This window comes from Oncorhynchus mykiss, chromosome 2 (assembly GCF_013265735.2).
Source record: "Oncorhynchus mykiss isolate Arlee chromosome 2, USDA_OmykA_1.1, whole genome shotgun sequence".
In the NCBI taxonomy this organism is placed as follows: domain Eukaryota; kingdom Metazoa; phylum Chordata; class Actinopteri; order Salmoniformes; family Salmonidae; genus Oncorhynchus; species Oncorhynchus mykiss.
Genome location: NC_048566.1, coordinates 81,057,366 through 81,080,615, shown reverse-complemented (window position 1 = coordinate 81,080,615; position 23,250 = coordinate 81,057,366). Strand labels below are relative to the sequence as shown.

General features: G+C 44.6%; 1 protein-coding gene across 2 annotated transcripts; it reads right to left on the bottom strand.

Annotated features, from left to right (window-relative positions):
• Positions 1 to 113: 113 nt before the first annotated feature.
• Positions 114 to 22,432, bottom strand: LOC110497314 (cilia- and flagella-associated protein 44). 2 transcript variants are annotated; one of them, XM_036956467.1, is made up of 35 exons: positions 22,333 to 22,432; positions 21,798 to 21,944; positions 21,383 to 21,566; positions 21,099 to 21,261; positions 20,911 to 21,013; positions 20,565 to 20,781; positions 20,255 to 20,369; positions 19,965 to 20,129; positions 19,668 to 19,823; positions 19,428 to 19,475; positions 19,232 to 19,331; positions 19,034 to 19,128; positions 16,772 to 16,981; positions 16,496 to 16,606; positions 16,256 to 16,408; positions 15,718 to 15,939; positions 14,951 to 15,093; positions 13,041 to 13,320; positions 12,856 to 12,911; positions 12,550 to 12,712; positions 12,251 to 12,381; positions 11,954 to 12,156; positions 11,709 to 11,874; positions 11,427 to 11,604; positions 9,704 to 9,945; positions 9,199 to 9,412; positions 8,384 to 8,587; positions 6,509 to 6,704; positions 6,303 to 6,416; positions 6,054 to 6,184; positions 5,649 to 5,765; positions 5,163 to 5,364; positions 4,849 to 5,009; positions 4,615 to 4,749; positions 114 to 1,511 (listed from the first exon to the last, which is right to left on the bottom strand). In XM_036956467.1, the coding sequence occupies exons 1-35, from the start codon at positions 22,379 to 22,381 to the stop codon at positions 1,236 to 1,238; spliced, it is 5,550 nt and encodes a 1,849-aa protein (XP_036812362.1). In that variant the 5' UTR covers positions 22,382 to 22,432; the 3' UTR covers positions 114 to 1,235. The 2 variants fall into 2 exon arrangements, with proteins under 2 accessions (XP_036812362.1, XP_036812363.1); XM_036956468.1 differs by having other exon boundaries at positions 1,193 to 1,511; positions 21,852 to 21,944.
• Positions 22,433 to 23,250: the final 818 nt, after the last annotated feature.

The window sequence follows — 23,250 nt, the reverse complement described above, 5'->3', positions numbered from 1 at the left end:
TTAACTTCTCTCAAACATATTTTAACATTTTGAAATGTTGTTCATTTTCTCTAGAATTTAGCAGAACAGGGTGGACATTTAAGTGGGACATAGACTAACAACATGCAAAAATAGATAGAACTGAGTGTTTATTTATTTAGCTTTGCACAAAAGAAATGACATCCTGAATGTGGTGTCGTTGTAGGAAGAGGTTGTTTTCTTAAATGGAGAATTACAACAAACAGGTAGGAAAGTGATATCAGGGACACACAGAAAATCTTAAATGAAATAAATACAATGAACATGAAAAAAAAACTTTGAATTTAACTAGAACTATAAAATGAAATATTTTATGGCTCATATTTTATCGTGGAAGTTAATGAATAACACCCGGCGACCTGGCAATCCACCGAAGTGTTCAAAATGCATAGAATTCCCTTCCAAGATCCATATGTTTGTATTTTTAAAGTAATGGACAACTGACCTTATATTTAAAGCCTTTTGGAATGCACACTTTACACTAAATAAGAAGTGCTATTTCTTTGGGACAGAAAAGGCACCTCATGTTAGGAATGGCCCACTGGTGTTATGTTACTGATGATTTGTTGCCACAGTTTCTACTGTTGTGGCTAGATGAAGTAGACCTACAGCTCCATTTAGTGGTTGTGTCGGGGACAAGTCGTTGACAACTAGCATTATAGGGAAGCCTAACCGTTTCCTAACATTATCCTCATTCACCTAACCTGCTATGTTAATTTACATAACCTGCTGCTTTAGTTCTCCTAACCTGCCACGTTAGTTATCCTAACTTGCTGTGGCGAAAAATCATCAGTATCACCACACCGGTACTTCGATAAGGTTCAAATTGCATTGGAAAACTAATTGTCATGGTCTGAGTAGAGACAAATCCTCAGTTCTATGTGCAAGTTGGTTGAAATCTTCAACATAATAGAATATATCATTTTTTTGTCCATTGGTGGGAACGGAAATGTGTCTTCTGCCCTTCCCAACACTCCCAGAGCAGAATGGCATAAGGAGCTATATACCACAAAAGAAGACCATTAAGTCAATCAAATCTAACAAGTTTATTCTCTGAAAAGTCTTGTTTACAGCTAGTTAACGTGTGTGTGAGGAAGAGGGGGGAGCAGTGTGGGACTGGTGAGCAAAAATACAGTATGAGAGGTATTAATGTTAATGTATGAATGTGTTATCTTTGTATAATATGTGTGGGTATTATCAATGTGAGTGTTTAGGCTCTATTCCAACCCCTGGCTGGTGGTGGATGGATGCCCCCCTCCCAGTTTGAAGTGTCTGTTGAGCCTCTCTGGGTTGGTACGGGTGGAGCGGGATGGGGCGTCGGGCAGGGGGGGCAATGGGGCCTGGCTGGGGGGCAGGATGTGACCCCCCTTTCTGGACAGGATGTTGATCTCCTGGCGGAGGGCGTTTGCCTCCTGAGCTTGACTCTGGACCAGCTGGTACAGCCTCTGCCTCTCGTCCTCCTCAGCATGCCGACGGCCCTGGAACTGGGTACCCTGACACACACACACGACACACGGCATGTGACTTTCAAGTTTGGGAAGCACATTTTTACCATACAAAATGCACCATTTATAATATAGCATTCCATGTATCATTGCATTTGCAGATTTATGTAATATAGCCCACGATTACGAATGTGATGACTAGATTGGATAGTCATAATTTTGGCTAATAATGTAATGCAATCACTGTTCTAAAAAAAATACAGTTCAATGCATGGCTGAGTGCGTACTGGCGTAGAGCAGGGATCATCAACTAAATTCAGCTGCAGGCCGATTTAAAAAAAACAATTGATTGAGCAGACGGATGGTCAGGGGGCTGGAACATAATTACAAGTAAGTTGTCGACTGCAAATTGACCGCAAGAGGCCCAAATAGATATACTATTTGACTAAAACATAATCATTTCAAACCTTGCTTAGATCTGTATATGATCACATACAGTATATCTATCTATTATGCGTGGGAATACTTTGGAACAGATTTCCAAAATTAAAACCACTTAGACTGATTTGCTGTTGTTTTTACAGTCCTTTATGTCCAACAATAAAATCGCCAGTTGGGGAACCCTGGCGTAGAGTATAGGCCTAGGCTATATCAGATATGTTTCTTCTTCTTTCTTTGAAGGGGAAAAATGTGCCCTTTTATAAACACATTTTATGCAATACTACTACACGTTTTATAACTGGAGACATTAGCAGAATGTCTCCAAAAATTACAGGGTAGCCTACTCTGCTGACACTAACAAACAGATCAATAAAAATGACGTTGTCTGATCCATATAATAGGCCTATGAGAAGGGTAGACAAATACAATGTCACTATTATTCATAGCATGCAATGACTACATCAAGCTTGTGACTCTACATTTGTTGGATGCATTTGCTGTATGTTTTGGTTGTGTTTCAGATTATTTTGTGCCCAATAGAAATTAATAGTAAATAATGTATTGTGTCTTTTCCGACTGTAGGCTATGCGATTTAAAACAATCCCCAGGTTATTTTTTTAAAGAAGCTTGGACACACTGTGTCCAAATCATGCTTTCTGGTGTAGGAGCCTATTTTGGCAATTTAATTCAATTTACTTTAGGGGAATCTTAGCTATATGCGCCGTCTATGCACAGAAGGACACACACACACACACGCTGTTATTTACTCCATATAAACATGTCATATCATGCATACACACTTTCATGTAAGCACTTTTTTTTATCCCCTTTTTCTCCCCAATTTCATGGTATCCAATTGGTAGTTACAGTCTTGCTCATCGCTACAACTCCCATACGGACTCGGGAGAGGCGAAGGTCGAGAGCCATGCGTCCTCCAAAACACGACCCAACCAAGCCGCACTGCTTCATGACACAATGCCCGCTTAACCCGGAAGCCAGCCACGCCAATGTGTCGGAGGAAACACCGAACACCTGGCGACCGTGTCAGCATGCACTGCGCCCAACCCACCACAGGAGTCGCTAGTGCGTGATGGGACAAGGACATCCCTACTAGAGGTCGACCGATTAATCGGAATGGCCGATTAATTAGGGCCGATTTTAACATTTTCATAACAATTATTTTTTTAAATAAAGTTTATACCTTTTTATTTAACTAGTCAAGTCAGTTAATTAAGAACACATTCTTATTTTCAATGACTGCATAGGAACTGTGGGTTAACTGCCTTGTTCAGGGGCAGAACGACAGATTCACCTTGTCAGCTCAGGGGTTTCAATCTTGCAACCGCACAGTTAACTAGTCCAACGCTCTAACCATTGCACTCCACGAGTAGCCTGCCTGTTACGCAAATGCAGTAGAAGCCAAGGTAAATTGCTAGTTAGCATTAAACTTATCTCATAAAAAACAATCAATCATAATCACTAGTTATAACTACTAATCCAGTTTAGCAGGCAATATTAACCAGGTGAAGTTGTGTAATTTCTCTTGCGTTCATTGCACGCAGAGTCAGGGTATATGCAACAGTTTGGGCTGCCTGGCTAATTGCGAAATAATTTGCCAGAATTTTGCGTAATTGACATACATTGAAGGTTGTGCAATGTAACAAGAATATTTAGACTTAGATAAAATACAGAACGGTTCCGTATTTCACTGAAATAATTAAACGTTTTGTTTTCGAAATGATAGTTTCCAGTTCTAGTTTTGACTTCAAGCCTATCAGCCTAATGGCTGGTGTAACCAATGTGAAATGGCTAGCTAGTTAGCTGGGTGTGCGCTAATACTGTTTCAAACGTCACTCGCTTTTAGATTTGGAGTAGTTATTCCCCTTGCGCTGCAAGGGCCGCGGCTTTTGTGGAGCGATGGATAACGATGCTTCGAGTGTGGCTGTTGTCAATGTGTTCCTGGTTCGAGCCCAGGTAGGGGCGAGGAGGAGACGGACGCTATACTGTTACACTGGCAATACTATAGTGCCTATAAGAACATCCAAATAGTCAAAGGTATATGAAATACAAATGGTATAGAGAGAAATAGTCCTATAAATACTATATTAACTACAACCTAAAACCTCACCTTGGAATATTGAAGTCTCATGTTTAAAGGAACCACCAACTTTCATATGTTCTGAGCAAGGAACTCAAACGTTAGCTTTTTTACATAACACATATTACTTTCTTCTCCAACACTTTGTTTTTGCATTATTTAAACCAAAATGAACATGTTTCATTATTTATTTGAGGCTAAATTGATTTTATTGATGTTTTATATTAAGTTAAAATAAGTGTTAATTCAGTATTGTTGTAATTGTCATTATTACAAATAAAATAAAATAAAAATAAAAAATTGACCGATTAATCGATATCGGCTTTTTTGGTCCTCCAATAATCGGTATCGGCATTGAGAAATCATAATCGGTCGACCTCTAATCCCTACCGTCCAAACCCTCCCCTAACCCGGACGACGCTGGGCCAATTGTGAGCCGCCCCATGGGACTCCCGGGCGCGGCCAGCTGCGACAGAGCCTGGACTCTAACCAGGATCTCTAGTGGCACAGCTAGCAACTGCGATGCAGTGCCTTAGACCACTGCGCCACTCGGGAGCCATAAAAGCACTTTCTCAAATGATGAAAAACCACACTCTTTGAAACACACAGTACCATCCTGCTCTGCCTGGTGTTGAGTTTGTCCTCCATTTCTTTCTTCTGGCTCAGCAGGCTGTTCATACTGAGGAGACGCTCGGTGTGATGCCTTGTCACCTCTGTCACCGCATGACGGGCCTCTGTCACTTTCATCTGACACACACACACACACACGTATCATAAACAAAGCACCTTTGTTTGTGTGTGTGTATCATAAACAAACACCTTACTCACACATACACACTGCCATACCTCCCACTGTCTGACCTCCTGTGTGTAAGCGGCCTCTCGGACTCTGCTATCCTGTCTCATCTCCTCCAGGTTTCTGTTGCCAGACAGAGTCTGTAAGGCTTCCAGGTCCACTAGCTTCCCAAACTTCATCAGCATCAGCTGCTCACAGCGCGCCTCCAGACCTACACACACACACACACACACAGTTTACTGTAAACAGGGCATGTCTACGATGCACTGGAAGCAATCGTGATCTGCAGTGTCTTATTTTGAACTGAAGGATCGGTTTTTCACATTTTCTCCACAGTTTTGTGCCCCTAGTCCCCTCAGCCTACTCTGTATCTTGGCCTCCATGTCCTTGCGGTCGTGAATGAGCTGGACGTGTTGCTGCCTGGCCTGTCTGTAGAGGTCTCTCTGTTCACTCTTCTCCACCTGCAGTTCTTTAATCCTCTCCTGTAGTCCTCCCAATGCCACTGTGTTCAGCACCAGTGCTGGGGCCAGGCTGCACGGTACCACCCCATTGCTCACAAACTCTATCTGGTACACAGAGGGAGAAATAATTTGTTTTTGTTTTTTTGAATATGAGTTGTTGACTTAGTTTTGTTACTTATATTGACCACTAATAACTAAAGGCATGATGACATGTGATGATGTACGAGTGAACAAGGACAGTCACGTTTCTTACAAACGTGTTCCCTCAAATCCTCTCCTCCCTTCTCTTTGACGTTTTGAGGAGGCGAGGAAAGGACAGGGGGAAAGGATGCCAGGAATTGAGGCAAGACAATTGAGACACCCAGAAAGAGAGAGACATCTCTCCTCACCTGGTGCAGTCTGAGGGGAACCACCACATCCAGCTCATTGAGCTTCTGTTGTTTCTCTCTGTTGAACAGCTCCAGGTCTCCCTCTGCTGCTTTCAGACTGCCATGAACCACTTTTTCCTACATCACACAATCACAATACAGACTGGATGAAGATTAAATGAATGTCAAGAAAGACAGAAAAGAAGACAGAAATACACTAAGGAGGTGTTGAGAACTAGCATGATGAGTGGTCAACAAGAAAAGCTTTGGGAGTGGAGGATGAGATGAAAAAACAGGAGTGAAGTAGACAAAGGGGGAACAGTGGATAATGACAAGATGGAGTGGTTAACTGGGAAACGGAATGTATGGAGATAAAGAGAGGAGAAATGGAAGTAGAAGATCGGAAAGGGGTCAGAAAATGTGTACCTTCTTGACGAGGGAGTCACACTCCTTCCTCAGGTTGTCTGCAGTCTTCCTCTCCTCCACTAGCAGCTCCTCAAGGTCCAGACGACGCTCACGGAGCTGCACCGTGTTCTCAAACAGCTCTGAGTTACAGTCTGGGGGAACACACACAAAGACATACAGACAAAGACAGAGTGCATATCTGTGGCTAAATAATGGAGTACAATGTGGTGTATAACTGAGAATACTGTAAGGTGAATGGTAACGACTGACTTGGGGGGCAGACGCTGTCATCCAGAGGACCACCGCTCTCTGAGCCACTGTCATCCTCATCCTCATCCCAGTCAGACTCTTCATCAGAATCTTCATCACTGTCCTCCTGCTCCTCTGGTAGAAAACAACAGGATGAGCTGGGCTGATCAACCATACACTAAACACTCACGCACACAATCACACTTTCAGATGGGTCCAGGACTAACCGTCATCTCCAGCCTTTTCTTTCTTCTTGACGCGTTTGATCTTCTTCTTGAAGACCCTGGTGAGGAAGTCAGCAAACTTGTTGTTCTCCCCTAGAGAGGCCTGGAAGGTGGCAGCTATGGCCCTCTCTCTCTCCTGGAGCTTGGAGATGTCCCTCCGCTTCAACTCCAGTGCCTGCTTACACTCCTCCAACTTAGACTGAGGAGAGAGATGGGATGATGGTAATATGAAATACAGAGACACACACCTCTTCCTTCCCACCTACAGTGCCTTGCGAAAGTATTCGGCCCCCTTGAACTTTGCGACCTTTTGCCACATTTCAGGCTTCAAACATAAAGATATAAAACTGTATTTTTTTGTGAAGAATCAACAACAAGTGGGACACAATCATGAAGTGGAACGACATTTATTGGATATTTCACATTTTTTTAACAATTCAAAAACTGAAAAATTGGGCGTGCAAAATTATTCAGCACCCTTAAGTTAATACTTTGTAGCGCCACCTTTTGCTGCGATTACAGCTGTAAGTTGCTTGGGGTATGTCTATCAGTTTTGCACATCGAGAGACTGACATTTTTTTCCCATTCCTCCTTGCAAAACAGCTCGAGCTCAGTGAGGTTGGATGGAGAGCATTTGTGAACAGCATTTTTCAGTTCTTTCCACAGATTCTCGATTGGATTCAGGTCTGGACTTTGACTTGGCCATTCTAACACCTGGATATGTTTATTTTTGAACCATTCCATTGTAGATTTTGCTTTATGTTTTGGATCATTGTCTTGTTGGAAGACAAATCTCCGTCCCAGTCTCAGGTCTTTTGCAGACTCCATCAGGTTTTCTTCCAGAATGGTCCTGTATTTGGCTCCATCCATCTTCCCATCAATTTTAACCATCTTCCCTGAAAAGCAGGCCCAAACCATGATGCTGCCACCACCATGTTTGACAGTGGGGATGGTGTGTTCAGCTGTGTTGCTTTTACGCCAAACATAACGTTTTGCATTGTTGCCAAAAAGTTCAATTTTGGTTTCATCTGACCAGAGCACCTTCTTCCAAATGTTTGGTGTGTCTCCCAGGTGGCTTGTGGCAAACTTTAAACAACACTTTTTATGGATATCTTTAAGAAATGGCTTTCTTCTTGCCACTCTTCCATAAAGGCCAGATTTGTGCAATATACGACTGATTGTTGTCCTATGGACAGAGTCTCCCACCTCAGCTGTAGATCTCTGCAGTTCATCCAGAGTGATCATGGGCCTCTTGGCTGCATCTCTGATCAGTCTTCTCCTTGTATGAGCTGAAAGTTGAGGGACGGCCAGGTCTTGGTAGATTTGCAGTGGTCTGATACTCCTTCCATTTCAATATCATCGCTTGCACAGTGCTCCTTGGGATATTTAAAGCTTGGGAAATCTTTTTGTATCCAAATCCGGCTTTAAACTTCTTCACAACAGTATCTCGGACCTGCCTGGTGTGTTCCTTGTTCTTCATGATGCTCTCTGCGCTTTTAACGGACCTCTGAGACTATCACAGTGCAGGTGCATTTATACGGAGACTTGATTACACACAGGTGGATTTTATTTATCATCATTAGTCATTTAGGTCAACATTGGATCATTCAGAGATCCTCACTGAACTTCTGGAGGGAGTTTGCTGCACTGAAAGTAAAGGGGCTGAATAATTTTACACGCCCAATTTTTCAGTTTTTGATTTGTTAAAAAAGTTTGAAATATCCAATAAATGTCGTTCCACTTCATGATTGTGTCCCACTTGTTGTTGATTCTTCACAAAAAAATACAGTTTTATATCTTTATGTTTGAAGCCTGAAATGTGGCAAAAGGTTGCAAATTTCAAGGGGGCCGAATACTTTCGCAAGGCACTGTAGGTACCCTGAGGTCTTCCTCTTCTTCCACGCAGGCATTGAGTCTCTCCTGCAAGGAGTTCTCTCTCTTCTCAAACTCTTTGAGCAGCAGCAGCTCCTGGAACAGGGTGACATGGCGCAGGTCAGCCAGCTTCATCTGGATGTCTAGACACAGCTTCTCGTGACGCAGCAGGCACAGCTCCGCATCAAACTGCCACATTGACGACGACATCTGAGAGGAGAGGAAGGGAAGGGAGGGAGAGAAATAAGGGAGGAAGGGAAGGGAGGGAGGGAGAGAAATAAGGGATGGAGGGAGGGAGAGAAATAAGGGAGAGGGGGATGGAGGGAGGGAGAGAAATAAGGGAGGGAGGGATGGAGGGAGGGAGAGAAATAATGGAGAGGGGGATGGAGGGAGGGAGAGAAATAAGGGAGAGGGGGATGGAGAGAAATAAGGGAGAGGGGGACGGAGGGAGGGAGAGAAATAAGGGAGAGGGGGATGGAGGGAGGGAGAGAAATAAGGGAGGGAGGGATGGAGGGAGGGAGAGAAAATAAGGGAGGGAGGGATGGAGGGAGGGAGAGAAATAAGGGAGAGGGGGACGGAGGGAGGGAGAGAAATAAGGGAGGGAGGGATGGAGAGAAATAAGGGAGGGAGGGAGGGAGAGAAATAAGGGAGAGGGGGATGGAGGGAGGGAGAGAAATAAGGGAGAGGGGGATGGAGAGAAATAAGGGAGAGGGGAAGAATGAGTTGGCTTGGTTTCAGTTGACAATTTGATGCCAGAGCCTGGATGTTGCATTGAGGGCCTTTGCATCCCACCTGGAAAGTAAACTATTGGAAAGGCTGACCTGTTCCAGCAGGGATTCCTCTTCATACAGCAGCCTGATCTCCTCCACCTCCCTCATCTCCTCCTCCAGCTCGGTCACCCCAGATTCCTCCACCTCCCTCTCTCTCATATCTGCAGGTGTATGGCAGGGTGTCTCCTCCTGTTTTTCTAGCTCTGCCTCCAGCTGTTCCAGCAGAGTCTGCCCCCCCTCTAGTTCCTGGCCACGAGTACAGGCCCTGTGTGTAGGATTGGCATAATAATCATTATCGCTGAATTATTAGGGGGGGGTGGGGGGGGCAGGCAATGTTTAATGTGATAGTCGTTAGTTACTGTATGTTTCTATAATATTTCATTTTAAAATCACTAATTTTAAATATTTAGTATTTTGGGGACAAAAATCTGTTGGATCAGACTGACTTTTAGACTTAGGAACGTGATAACTGTTTTTAATCAATGATCTGTAATTGATGAGTTATTATGAACCTACAGTAAGTTCTGCTCCGGTCCCAGTCCCAGGCCAGACCTACCTCTGAGCCCTCAGGGCCCCGTAGCGCTGCAGGGTGGTGCGGGTGTAGCGTAGCTTCGTCTCAGGGGTCTCCTCGGGCAGCAGGGAGGGCAGGGTTGGGGCAGGGCTGCAGAAATGAGGCGCTAGGCGCTCCTGGACAGCCTGTAGCTGCTGGGCCTGGGAGCGCAGGCGTGACACGAGGCTCACCTTAGTGTCCCTTAGGGCCATTATGCGACTGTTCATCTGCGTCTTCCTCTCATGGATCTGACAGACACAGAGGGACAAACATACAGTGGGGCAAAAAAGTATTTAGTCAGCCACCAATTGTGCAAGTTCTCCCACGTAAAAAATGAGAGAGGCCTGTAATTTATCATAGGTACACTTCAACTATGACAGACAAAATGAGAAAAAAAATCCAGAAAATCACATTGTAGGATTTTTTATGAATTTATTTGTAAATTATGGTGGAAAATAAGTATTTGGTCAATAACAAACGTTTCTCAATACTTTGTTATATACCCTTTGTTGGCAATGACAGAGGTCAAATGTTTTCTGTAAGTCTTCACAAGGTTTTCACACACTGTTGCTGGTATTTTGGCCCATTCCTCCATGCAGATCTCCTCTAGAGCAGTGATGTTTTGGGGCTGTTGCTGGGCAACACGGACTTTCAACTCCCTCCAAAGATTTTCTATGGGGTTGAGATCTGGAGACTGGCTAGGCCACTCCAGGAGCTTGAAATGCTTCTCACGAAGCCACTCCTTCGTTGCCCGGGCGGTGTGTTTGGGATCATTGTCATGCTGAAAGACCCAGCCACGTTTCATCTTCAATGCCCTTGCTGATGGAAGGAGGTTTTCACTCAAAATCTCACGATACATGGCCCCATTCATTCTTTCCTTTACACGGATCAGTCGTCCTGGTCCCTTTGCAGAAAAACAGCCCCAAAGCATGATGTTTCCACCCCAAAGCTTCACAGTAGGTATGGTGTTCTTTGGATGCAACTCAGCATTCTTTGTCTTCCAAACACGACGAGTTGAGTTTTTACCAAAAAGTTATAGTTTGGTTTCATCTGACCATATGACATTCTCCCAATCTTCTTCTGGACCATCCAAATGCTCTCTAGCAAACTTCAGACGGGCCTGGAGATGTACTGGCTTAAGCAGGGGGACACGTCTGGCACTGCAGGATTTGAGTCCCTGGCGGCGTAGTGTGTTACTGATGGTAAGCTTTGTTACTTTGGTCCCAGCTCTCTGCAGGTCATTCACTAGGTCCCCCCGTGTGGTTCTGGGATTTTTGCTCACCGTTCTTGTGATCATTTTGACCCCACGGGATGAGATCTTGCGTGGAGCCCCAGATCGAGGGAGATTATCAGTGGTCTTGTATGTCTTCCATTTCCTAATAATTGCTCCCACAGTTGATTTCTTCAAACCAAGCTGCTTACCTATTGCCGATTCAGTCTTCCCAGCCTGGTGCAGGTCTACAATTTTGTTTCTGGTGTCCTTTGACAGCTCTTTGGTCTTGGCCATAGTGGAGTTTGGAGTGTGACTGTTTGAGGTTGTTGACAGGTGTCTTTTATACTGATAACAAGTTCAAACAGGTGCCATTAATACAGGTAACGAGTGGAGGACATATAGTTTGGGTGGGGGTCAGGTACAGAGGTCGCCAGGTCTATTATTGTATTACGTAGTGTAGTACGTTTGGTTTTGAATGGTAAAGATTGAGAGAAAGTGTGAGACGTAACCTAGTACCTTCTCCTCTAAGTGGACCAGCTGAGCTCTCTTCTTCTCTGCGTTCATCCTCAGGTGTTCTGGGACCGTAAAGTCTTTGGCAGTCTTCAGCTTGAAGTCACCCATGTTCTCCGTAGCCAATCGGATGGCTCGCACATCTTCCGGATCCTCACAGTTCTCATTGGGCTTTGTGGCATACCTAAGCAGTCACATGGAGATACAGTCATGTAGGGAAGAGTGAGGACAGAAATTCTGAAACGGAGACAAGAAACTTCAACAGAAGCCAAATGATAACAGACTCACAGTTCAGCCCACTCTTTTCTCCTCTTCTCTATCTTAACTCGGGCCCGCTCTGCCTTCTCCGTAGCCTTGCGGAGTTTCTCTGCCTGGCGGCCAGCCAGCTTGCTGCCCCCTGGACGCACCACATGGGGCGCCATAACAGCCTCCTCACCCAGGTCCTCCTGGTCCGCTGGCCAGGGACACACACATTATGATATGGTAGGTAAAACACACACACATTCTCTCTCTCTCTCTCCCCGCTCTCCTACCTGTGATGTTGGAACTGTCTTTGCCGGCCTCTGCTTTGTTCCTCCAACGTTCCTGCCCCACTGTCCCCGGGCCCCCCACCCTTCCCCTCTGTTTCAGCTCGTGGAACCTCTGGGACAGTGCCAGCAGACGATAGGTGGAGATCCTGTGGTCACTCTGGAACGCTACCACAGTAACTGTGTCCGACTCAAGAGAATCCCAGAACCTGGAAGAGCCAGTGGGCAAATCTGAAATGTCAACCCATTCCCTAAGCGCACTACCAGGTGAAAGTGCAGATTGATTGGTTGCTGGTTAAGTACCTCTCCTGTAGTTTCTGGAGTCCGATGCGGTGGCGTTCCTCCTCCCAGGCCAGCTCCTTCCTGGCCTCTCTCACCCTCTGGGCCGTCATCCTCTCAGTCTCCTCACGGAACCGCCAGTCCAGCTCCAACTCCTACACATACACACTAGATTCTCTTGGGCTGTGGCCAGAAACATGCTACAATTTATTAGGTTTATCACAGAAACATTCAAATGCTTTTTGGTTGGTTATGATACTAAACACTTCGGGACGAAGGGGTGGATTTGGGTTGCAGGGGTGTATGGGTTTGTGAGTGTGTACCGTGCGGTGCAAGCGGACGTGTTCGGGCAGACCCTGGTTCTTCTCCAGTAGCTGTTTGAACTGGTTCTGCAGCTCGGCCAGCATCTTACGTCTCTCCACCTTCCTCATCTCAGCCTCCCGACGCATACGGTCCATTTCCAACTTCTGCTTAGCCGTCTCAATGCTACAGAGAGGGAAGTGGAGGAGGGAGAGAAATAGAGGGGAAGAAAGAGAGGGATGTGTGACAGAGGGGTAGCGAGCGAGGGGCTGGTTTGCCTTTAGCCAGGTGTGCATTTGTATGAGTTTGTCTCTAGGTTTCTTCCTCACCTGTATGCCGACGGGTCTTCAATATCCTGGGCCACACCCTCCATTTCAACGCCGACCTGTTTCACCAACAACACACACAGGCAACCACAGAACTGGCACTCACTTATGTGTTATTCATGAGGTTATTGTCCCACTCGTTTCCTCCATCCCTCTATTCTACCCTCCCTTCCCTGCCCCCCACTGACCCGTGGTGAGGGGACTTTGGCCTTGCTGCACTGCAGGGCTTTAAGCAGGTCCTCCTGGGGCAGTAGGCTGAAGGAGAAGATGTTGCCGTCCTCCCCTGTCGTCAGGACAAATTGGTCGTCAAAGCTACAGCGCAGCTGGCGCAGCTGTCCATACTGGTTGTCATGGACGCTGAGGGCCCAGAAGGCCTGCATGGATGTGAGGTGGAAGTCAGGTGGCTGCAGAGGGTAGGCTCGGACACTGCCTGACTGCATGCCACATAGCAACAGCTGCCTGCTTGAGCTGGGACAGAGAGAGACCACAACAACCTGTCAACATATACAGTCGTATGAAAAAGTTTGGACACCCCTCTGAGGCTGCATAATAATTTACTCTGTCGTCACAGAAAATGATCACAGTGGCATGCCATTCATTTTCTAATAAAAGCTGAGTACTGGGGTATTGTCCAGACAAATATTTTTAGCGTAGCAATATTAAGTTGTAAGAAATTAAATCAGATGTGAAAATTAGGCTATGCAAAAATGTGGGCACCCTTGTCTTTCTGTTGATTTGAATACCTGTAACTACTTAGCACTGATTAATTGGAACACACAATTGGTTTGGTGAGCTCATTAAACCTTGAACTTCATAGACAAGTGCAGCCAATCATGAGAAAAGGTATTTAAGGTGGCCAATTGCAAGTTGTTGTTCTCTTTGACTCTCCTCTGAAGAGTGGCAACATGGGGGTCTCAAAACAACTCTCAAATGACCTAAAAACATAGATTGTTTAACATTATGGTTTAGAGGAAGGCTACAAAAATGTATCGCTGAGATTTAAGCTGTCAGTGTCCACTGTGAGGAACATAGTGAGGAAATGGAAGACCACAGGCACAGTTCTTGTTAAGGCCAGAAGTGGCAGGCCAAGTAAAATATCGGAGAGGTGAAGGATGGTGAGAACGATCAAAAACAGCCCACAGACCACCTCCAAAGACCTACAACATCATCTTGCTGCAGATGGTGTCAATGTGCATCGTTCAACAATTCAGCGCACTTTGCACAAGGAGAAGCTGTATGGGAGAGTGATGCGGAAGAAGCCTTTTCTGCACACACGCCACAAACAGAGTCGCTTGAGGTATGCAAACGCACATTTGGACAAGCCAGCTTCATTTTTGAATAAGGTGCTGTGGACTGATGAAACAAAGATTGAGTTATTTGGTCATAACAAGGGACGTTATGCATGGCAGCAAAAGAACAGAGTTCCAAGAAAAACACTTGCTACCCACAGTAAAATTTGGTGGGGTTTCATCATGCTGTGGGGCTGTGTGGCCAGTGCCGGTACTGGGAATCTTGTTAAAGTTGAGGGTCGCATGGATTCCACTCAATAAGCAGATTCTTGGGAATAATGTTGAAGAATCAGTCACAAAGTTGAAGTTATGCCAGGGCTGGATATTTCAACAAGACAACGACCCAAAACACTGCTCAAAATCTTGTAAGGAGGAATGGTCCAAAATATCTTCATCCAGAATCCAGACACTCATTAGAGGCTATGGGAAGCGTCTAGAGGCTGTTATTTTAGCAAAAGGAGGCTATTCTAGATATTGATGTGATTTTTCTATTGGGGTGCCCAAAGTTATGCACCTGTCTAATTTTGTTTTGATGCATATTGCACATTTTCTGTTAATCCAATAAACCTCATTTCACTACTGAAATATTACTTTGTCCATCAGTTATTTGATAGATCAAAATTAAATTGCTGATCCAAACACCCAATTATTTATGAATGGAAATTGTCAGGGGTGCCCAAACTTTTTCATACGACTGTACACACATTAACAGAACATCTACAAACCTCTGCAGTTACAACATTACAGAACACAATACAGACACACTGATACAGAAAACGTTTTCAGCCATCAGTTGTGTAGTCCCTTACCTGAAGGTGATGGTGCAGATGGGGTCCTCGTCTGTATTCTGGACAGGCAGGAAGGTGAACGGCTCATCCCTGCGCTGTAACAGGTCCTCACCCTGCTGCTCGGAAAACTTACAGTGGTACAGGAACCCCGAATCATAGCCTCCCTGAGAGAGATATGGAGAGAGAGCCTGGTTTTCACCCCGCACCTCCGCACACTCCACCGGCTTCCAGTCGAAGACTCATCCACGACAAGACCATGGTACTTGCCTACGGAGCTGCAAGAGGACTTGCCCCTCCCTACCTTCAGGCTATGCTCAAACCCTACACCCTGACCCGAGTACTCCACTCTACCACCACTGGTCTCTTGGCCCTCCCACCCCTACGGGAGGGCAGCTCCCACTCAAAGCTCTTCTCTGATCTGGCACGCCAATGGTGGAACCAGCTTCCCCCTGAAGCTAGGACAGCAGAGTCCCTGCCCATCTTCCGAAAACATCTGAAACCCTACCTCTTCAAAGAGTATCTTAAATAATCCCACAGAACCCCTCCTCACCCCCCACAAAAATAAATAATTACCTTTTGTGAACTAACACTAGCACTTTACTTTTCCCCTCCCTTCTAGCACTGACTTTGCTACTTTATTGAGGAAAAATGTATTTACTATGACTGAGATATGTGGTTGTCCCACCTAGCTGTAAGTCGCTCTGGATAAGAGCATCTGCTAAATGACTAAAATGTAAATGTGCAATGTAGAGAGAGCGAGATATGGCCCTTAATGTGTGTGTATGTACCATGGAGAGCCAGAAGGCCCCAGGAAGAGAGTAGAAGCCACAGCAGAGAGGGCTGGGGGGGTCAGGGGTGTAAAGAGGGGGCAGCTCTTCCTCCTCCTCTACCTCCTGCAGCTCCTCCTCAGTGGGCTCAAGGCCCTCCTCCTTGGCTTTCTTCAGCTGTGCTTCTCTCTCCTTCTGCTTCTTCTCCTTCAGAGCCTGCCTGCGCGCAATCTCCTCCTCCCGCTGAAATACACACACTCACAGTTACACACCCATGCCAGAGTTGAATCAAAAGAGCTGTCCACAAAGCAGATAACAGACAGATATAATGTGAGCGTGCTTATGTACGTTTCCTACTAAGTATGATGTGTATGCTTCTGTGTAAACTGTGTTTTTTACCTAGACAGCTTTTATGTGATGTGTATGTTTTATTGATTCTATGGAACCCATGACTCCTTGGAAAACAGTGGCAAGTGTTACTGAGTGGACTATCCTGGATAAATAAATAAAATTAAAATGTGTTTACAGTACAGTTGTTCCCAGACAGTGAGGGCCAGACCTTGATGTGTGACTTGATGCTGCTGAAGGTGAAGTTTCTTGTGGGGAGGCCAGAGATGTGGTAGGTGGTGCCGTGGTTCTGGGCCTCTGGGTCTGGAGACTGGACCTCCACTACATGACCACTCCTACACAGGACCAGCAGGGTGTTTTTGCCCTGAACACACACACACAGAAGGGTTCTAACTAGACTCACGTGCCATTGTCTTGCATACATTTGTCACTGATCTGGGATCAGACTTACATGTGACTGGGGGGACCACTCCAGCCCCTGTACAGGTCCTGGTACTGTGACAAACCCAATGGGGTCATACCTGTCCCCCACAGTGAAGAAGAACACAGTGCAGTCCATACTCTAGAGAGAGAAAGAGAGAAGGAGGGATGGTGGAGGGGAGAGGATTATTAATATGTTATTATTCCGATTCAGTTTGTTTTAGGTCTACAAGGGGAGTGTCTATAGAAATTAGCTAAAGATTGATTTCACATTGCCCATTGGCCAATATTCTGCGGCCTTCCCTACCCCAGTAGCTAGGATCTCGCCGTTACGTTCATATGCAATGGCTGTCACAGCTGCATTGTGGGGTTTGAAGGCCTGTTTGAGACGGAGCTCGGCATCTCCATAGCGACTGCGCCCGGCAACCACTCGTAAACTCTGGGGGTTGTAGAGCTCCAGCAGACGGACCACCCCGTCCTCAAAGCCCACCACCACCAGCCCTCCACTAGGGTTCACCTACACACACAGGCAAGGGCCACACAGAACAATGTCAACACACGGTACAGTACACAGATAAGCAAAGCAAGTTGAGACCTAGTTGAAGAACACAAGGCACTGCATGAATGATTATGTTACCATATACAGTGCATTCGGAAAGTATTCTGACCCCTTGACCTTATTCACAGCCTTATTCTAAAATGGATTAAATTGTTTTTACCCTCATCAATCTACACACAATACCTTGTTTTTTGCTCTGACATGCACTGTCAACTGTGGGACCTTATAGGTGTGTGCCTTTCCAAATCATGTCCAATCAATTCATTTTACCATTGGTGGACTCCATTCAAGATGTAAAAATATCTCAAGGAAGATCAATGGAAACAGGACGCACCTGAGCTCAATTTTGAATCTCATAGCAAAGTGTCTGAATACTTACAGTTGAAGTCAGAAGTTTACATACACCTTAGCCAAATACATTTAAACTCAGTTTTTCACAATTCCTGACATTTAATCAGAGTAAAAATTCCCTGTTTTAGGTCAGTTAGGATCACTACTTTATTTTAAGGATGTGACGTGTCAGAATAATAGTAGAGAGAATAATTTATTTCAGCTCTTATTTATTTCATCACACTCCCAGTGGGTCAGAAGTTTACATACACTCAATTAGTATTTGGTAGCATTGCCTTTAAATTGTTTAACTTGGGTCAAATGTTTCAGGTATCCTTCCACAAGCTTTGTGGGAAAAAATTGGATGAATTTTGGCCCATTCCTCCTGACAGAGCTGTTGAACTGAGTCAGGTTTTGTAGGCCTCGTTGCTCGCACACGATTTTTCAGTTCTGCCCACAATCCTTTTCTTTAGGATTGAGGTCAGAGCTTTGTGATGGCCACGCAACATGATGCTACCACCCCGTGCTTCAAGGTTGGGACGGTGTTCTTCAGCTTGCAAGCCTCCCCCTTTTTCCTCCAAACATAACGATGGTCATTATGGCCAAACAGTTCTATTTTTGTTTCATCAGACCAGAGGACATATCTCCAAAAAGTATGATCTTTGTCCCCATGTGCAGTTGCAAAGCGTAGTCTGGCTTTTTTAATGGTGGTTTTGGAGCAGTGGCTTCTTCCTTGCTGAGCAGCCTTTCCGGTTATGTCAATATAGGACTCGTTTTACTGTGGATATTGATACTTTTGTTTCCTCCAGCATCTTCACAAGGTCCTTTGCTGTTGTTCTGGGATTGATTTGCACTTTTTGCACCAAAGTACGTTCATCTCTAAGAGACAAAATGCATCTCCTTCCTGAGAGGTATGATGGCTGCGTGATCCCATGGTGTTTATACTGGCGTAGTGTTGTTTGTACAGATGAACGTGGTACCTTCAGGCATTTGGAAATTGCTCCCAAGGATGAACCAGACTTGTAGAGGTGTACAATTTCTTTTCTGAAGTCTTGGTTGATTTCTTTTGATTTTCCCATGATGTCAAGCAAAGAGGCACTGAGTTTGAAGGTAGGCCTTGAAATACATCCACAGGTACACCTCCAATTGACTCAAATTATGTTAATTAGCCTATCAGAAGCTTCTAAAGCCATGACATTATTTTCTGGAATTTTCCAATATGTTTAAAGGCACAGTCAACTTTGTGTATGTAAACTTCTGACCCACTGGAATTGTGATACAGTGAATTATAAGTTAAATAATCTGTCTGTAAACAATTGTTGGAAAATTACTTGTGTCATGCACAAAGTAGATGTCCTAACCAACTTGCCAAAACTATAGTTTGTTAACAAAAAGTTTGTGGAGTGGTTGAAAAATTAGTTTTAATGACTCCAACCTAAGTGTATGTAAACTTCCGACTTCAACTGTATGTAAATAAGGTATGTTTTTAATTTTTAATAAAAGTGCAAAAACTTTTAAAAACTGTTCGCTTTGTCATTTATGGGTATTGTGTGTAGATTGATGAGGGAAAATAAAGATTTTATCCATTTTAGAATAAGGCTGTAACGTAACAAAATGTGGAAAAATTAAAGGGGTCTGAATATTTTCCGAATGCACTCTAGTCAATTCTCACATACATACCAGGCGTGGCGCCCAGGTCAGTGTTGTTCCACCTTGTTTGTAGCGGCTGGTTGTTAGTTCTTTCTTTGCAAGGAAGTCAAAAATCCTCACTGAGCCTGAGAAAGAGAGGAAGAAAGAGTGTGTGTTTGGAACATATCGACACAAAAATCATGCGTTTCTATAATCTGTGCTGTGTGTACAGTGATAGGCCACTCTCACGGTCTAAAGTGGTGGTGGCCATCAGATGGCTAGTGCTGGACACATCCATTCCCTGGATCACTCCAGCATGGAAGGAGAACAGACACTCTGGGTCCTGGGTCTGTACACACAATATAATGGAGTAATTTAATACAAAACCCAATACACACAGTCCCACATACACACTCAAACACTGTGCTGATGGAAAGAAACTCACAATGTTGGAAAATGAAAGATCCAGTTTCCAGATGCCTCCATTGGAATCCTGTGAAGAGATACATTTGACACGTTATTTAATAAGAAATTATCTTGTTTCTGAGGGAATCCCAAACTTAAACCCATTAACATAACACTACACAGTTTCCCATACAGTCCATGGTAACCACCTATGATGGTTGTAAAACTTTAGGCTAAGTGTTGTTGTATGACCCTTGGCCCTTGACCCCTGCCCTCTGACCTGGGCAAACCAGATGAAGGAGTCTGGCAGGCAGCTTTTGACCATGGAGGACAGGCTGACGTTGCGTCCAATCACCATCTCGTTCATGGGCTCAATCTCAAACAGACCGCTGTCATCGTTACAGTCTGCTGTGTCAATGCTCTCAAAGTCCCAGCCCTGCACAGTGTGGAGAAAGATATTACACAGCGAGCAATCAACAAAACTGGCCCCAGATCAGTTGTTCAGGCCTGCTTTTTAGGGTTAGCAGAGACCACTTAGACTGAGGCTGAGAGGACTGTATAGTATCTGAAAGGTTACCCTAATGGCTCCATCGGAGCCGATGGTCATGAGCTCCCCCTCGTCCAAAGCAAACTGCTGGATGGTGCCAGCGTGGCACGTCCTGCCCCCCTTACGGCATATCTCTACCTTGATCAGGCCCCCGTCCCACAGCAGCATGTTTCCCCACTCAGACCCCGACACTACCTGGCACCCGGACAGCAGGGATGTGATCAGGACAACATAGAACAAGAGAATATTGCTTTTGGTTTGTGTCAATTTCAATGATGTATGAATAGCAGGAATTTAATGTAAAAGAGCAGTGGACAGACCTTCCCATCAGGCAGCTCCACATAACCCTCGATATCCGTCAGGGCAGTCTTCCCAAACCTTCCCAGAAGCCCTTGCAGTTTGAGACCAGTAAAAGTGCTGGCCATTTTCCAAAACCTGGAAGAATGATTGATGAGAGATCAACTCACATGGTGAATGACACTGTACACATAATAAACCATTTTTGTATTTGTTGTCAATATTTCATGATGAAATCTGTTTTCTCTCCGCCCAGCTTTCTATAAAGTACTTTGTAACAAATGTATAAAAGTGGTAGTACAAATACATTTTGCTCGATTGATTGCTACTAACTTGATGTGTCCAGATCCGGAGGTGGTGAGTTGCCCAGGATTGTCAGGTGAAAAGGTGACCCTGTAGACGTCCTGTGAGAAGGCCTTGCAGCGCAGCATCACCTGTTCATGTCTCCATTCCCACAGGGTCAGCATGTAGTCCGGAGCACTACCCACACTGGCCAGCAGGGTGCCCTCATGGTTAAAGTCCACAAAGCTGTAAGCCTGCCCTGTCCCACCTAACGGATAGGGATTCAAACCAAATGTCTTGATCATTAATAATATTCTTTATACATAGTTTTTTTTAATTAATTTTCAACACCACAAAGGGTGTGAGTGCCTGTGTGCATGTGGTAAAGTTCCCATACCTCTGAGAATGCGGTAGGGTCGTAGTGAGGGATACTCATAGATGACGATGTTGGGCTGGTCTCCCTTCTCTGCCACAGCAAAATACCTATTACTGGGGTGGGCCTGCAGAGAAACACAGTTACCGATGGGGTTATATAGGGTGAATTAAGGTTATCCAGAGCCAGTGTTTCTGTGTGTGTGTGTGTACCATGATGGTGCCGATGCCTCCCCCACTGCAGGAGCGGAGGTAGCGTTGCTCCTTGGTCCGAACATCCAGGAATATGAGCTGGTTTCCAGCCACAAAGGCCAGCGTTCGCTCATCCAGCAGCTGCAGGTTAGCCCTGCGCCCACAGTCATACCCAAAAGAGTGCCTGGAAGAATGTTAATTAAGGTGCAACGCAATACACAAACATAATACCATGAACATAACTGGGTTGTGAAGACTTCTACGCATAAACTCTGGCACATGGCATACACAGTGTTAAAAGATACGTAAGGTGCAGCAGGTTCTCTGGGATCTCCGAGTCTGCAGTGATGACTGGTCTGGAGTACAGCTCGTCATAGTTGTAGTACATGTCCTCAGAGAGTTTCTTCATCCCCATTCGCTCCTCCTCTTCCTCCACAGCATCACTACTCCCACCTGGCTGCTGCTGCACCTGCTCAGAGGCTGCAGGAGCTGAAAAGACAAACTGCTGTCAAACATCAGGTCATGGCCGAGAAGTAGGCACGCCATACTGAAACATTTTGCAGTGGGGGAAAAAAAAGGGTGTTCTTATTGTACAAGTTCCGGTAGTTACCTCCCTGTTTCTAAACGGTCTCTATCTACTGAACACGACCCAGCTCTCTCATGAGGGAGCTACCTATGTGTGGACTCTAGACAGAAAGGTCATAAAGAGAGCAGGACTACCCTGAACTTTGTCTTGTGAAGGGTCCTCTGCTTGTGTATGTGCTTCCTGTGCACCTGCTGATTGGGAAGTTGTGTTGTTCTCTGGAGGTGGCTGAACATTTGAGCTTTCCGTTTCCCCAGAAGCTTTCTGCTTTCCTGTGGGGTCACCTGTCATAAGTACAAGATCAGGAAGATTAAGTGCATCAAAAAAGGCAAATAGGACTTGTAAAACACTTCCAAGAAGAGGCTTAAGTTTATTGATAGTTTACAGACCAAATGTCTTATGTTGACAGGAGTCTTATTTCTATTGACAGTGTGTAACATGTAATGCAAATATGCAGACTTCATTTAAATGAATGAGCTACAATATTTGAAAATCACCCTAACGTAGACAGCAGCTAGCAAACAAGCTAGCTAGCTAGAATTGCTCATTCCTTGTGTTAGGGTCAGAGCAGGGTAAATAACTAAATAGCTCTTTGATTGTACCTATTAATTTAAATATTAATTTACCGTAGTCAAAATGTATAATTAGTTGAGCTGTGAACTTATATATTACCTTGAAAATTGTCTTCAGCTGGTTGTTTCTCAGAAGAGTCCATCTTCATTTGTAGTTGACTCGTTGCTGGGCAACCCAGGTAGAGTGACTTTGTAATCGCAAAGCATGTTGGTTAATGTAGTCACCCACTCCGACTGAAGCTTTGGGACACGTTCAGGTATGAGGTTAACTCAGAATATATTAATAAATAAATCAGATAGTCTTACATAAAATGTAGACATGTGTTTTTGTTAGTGCCAGCCTATATTAACTGAGTGAGTAGACTACAATCAGTGGTTCAGATTCACAACCTTTTTTAAAATTTGTACCACTAATCACATTTTGTCCTTTCCACGCATACCCCTGAAGTACCCCCTCAATTGCATTTTACCAGTAACCCTATAGTCTCATGAGTATTCTCAAGTAACCCCTGTGGATAAGGCCAAGTACCCACAGGGGTCCGACTACCCCTGGACTACATTGATCTGTTAATATGAGCATCCATGGACCATCATATCATATTTATATTAAAATGTGTGTGTGGAAATAGTGTCAAATAAGTCAGCTATAAAGCCATTCCAATGCCATACTAATGTATTTTATTTTTGAAAGATCACATTTTACAGTAATGAAGTCATAAAAGAGAAAGTGTTTTGATTAATAAGTAGTATTAGGCTTACACGTTTGACAGGACTATCGATGTATATATTACAATGAGAGAAAATAACAAACAAAAAGTAAAATAAGTGCCATGTCTATAAAACAAAAACTTATTAAATTAAAACTTCAATGCAGCTGTTTTTATCTCAATATCAAATTATTTCTGTGTAACAATTAAGTAACTTTTACTGTGATTGGAAAGGGATACCTAGTCAGTTGTACAACTGAAATGTGTGTGGGGGGCTACCTTAATCTACATCCACATCTTTGGCGCCTGGG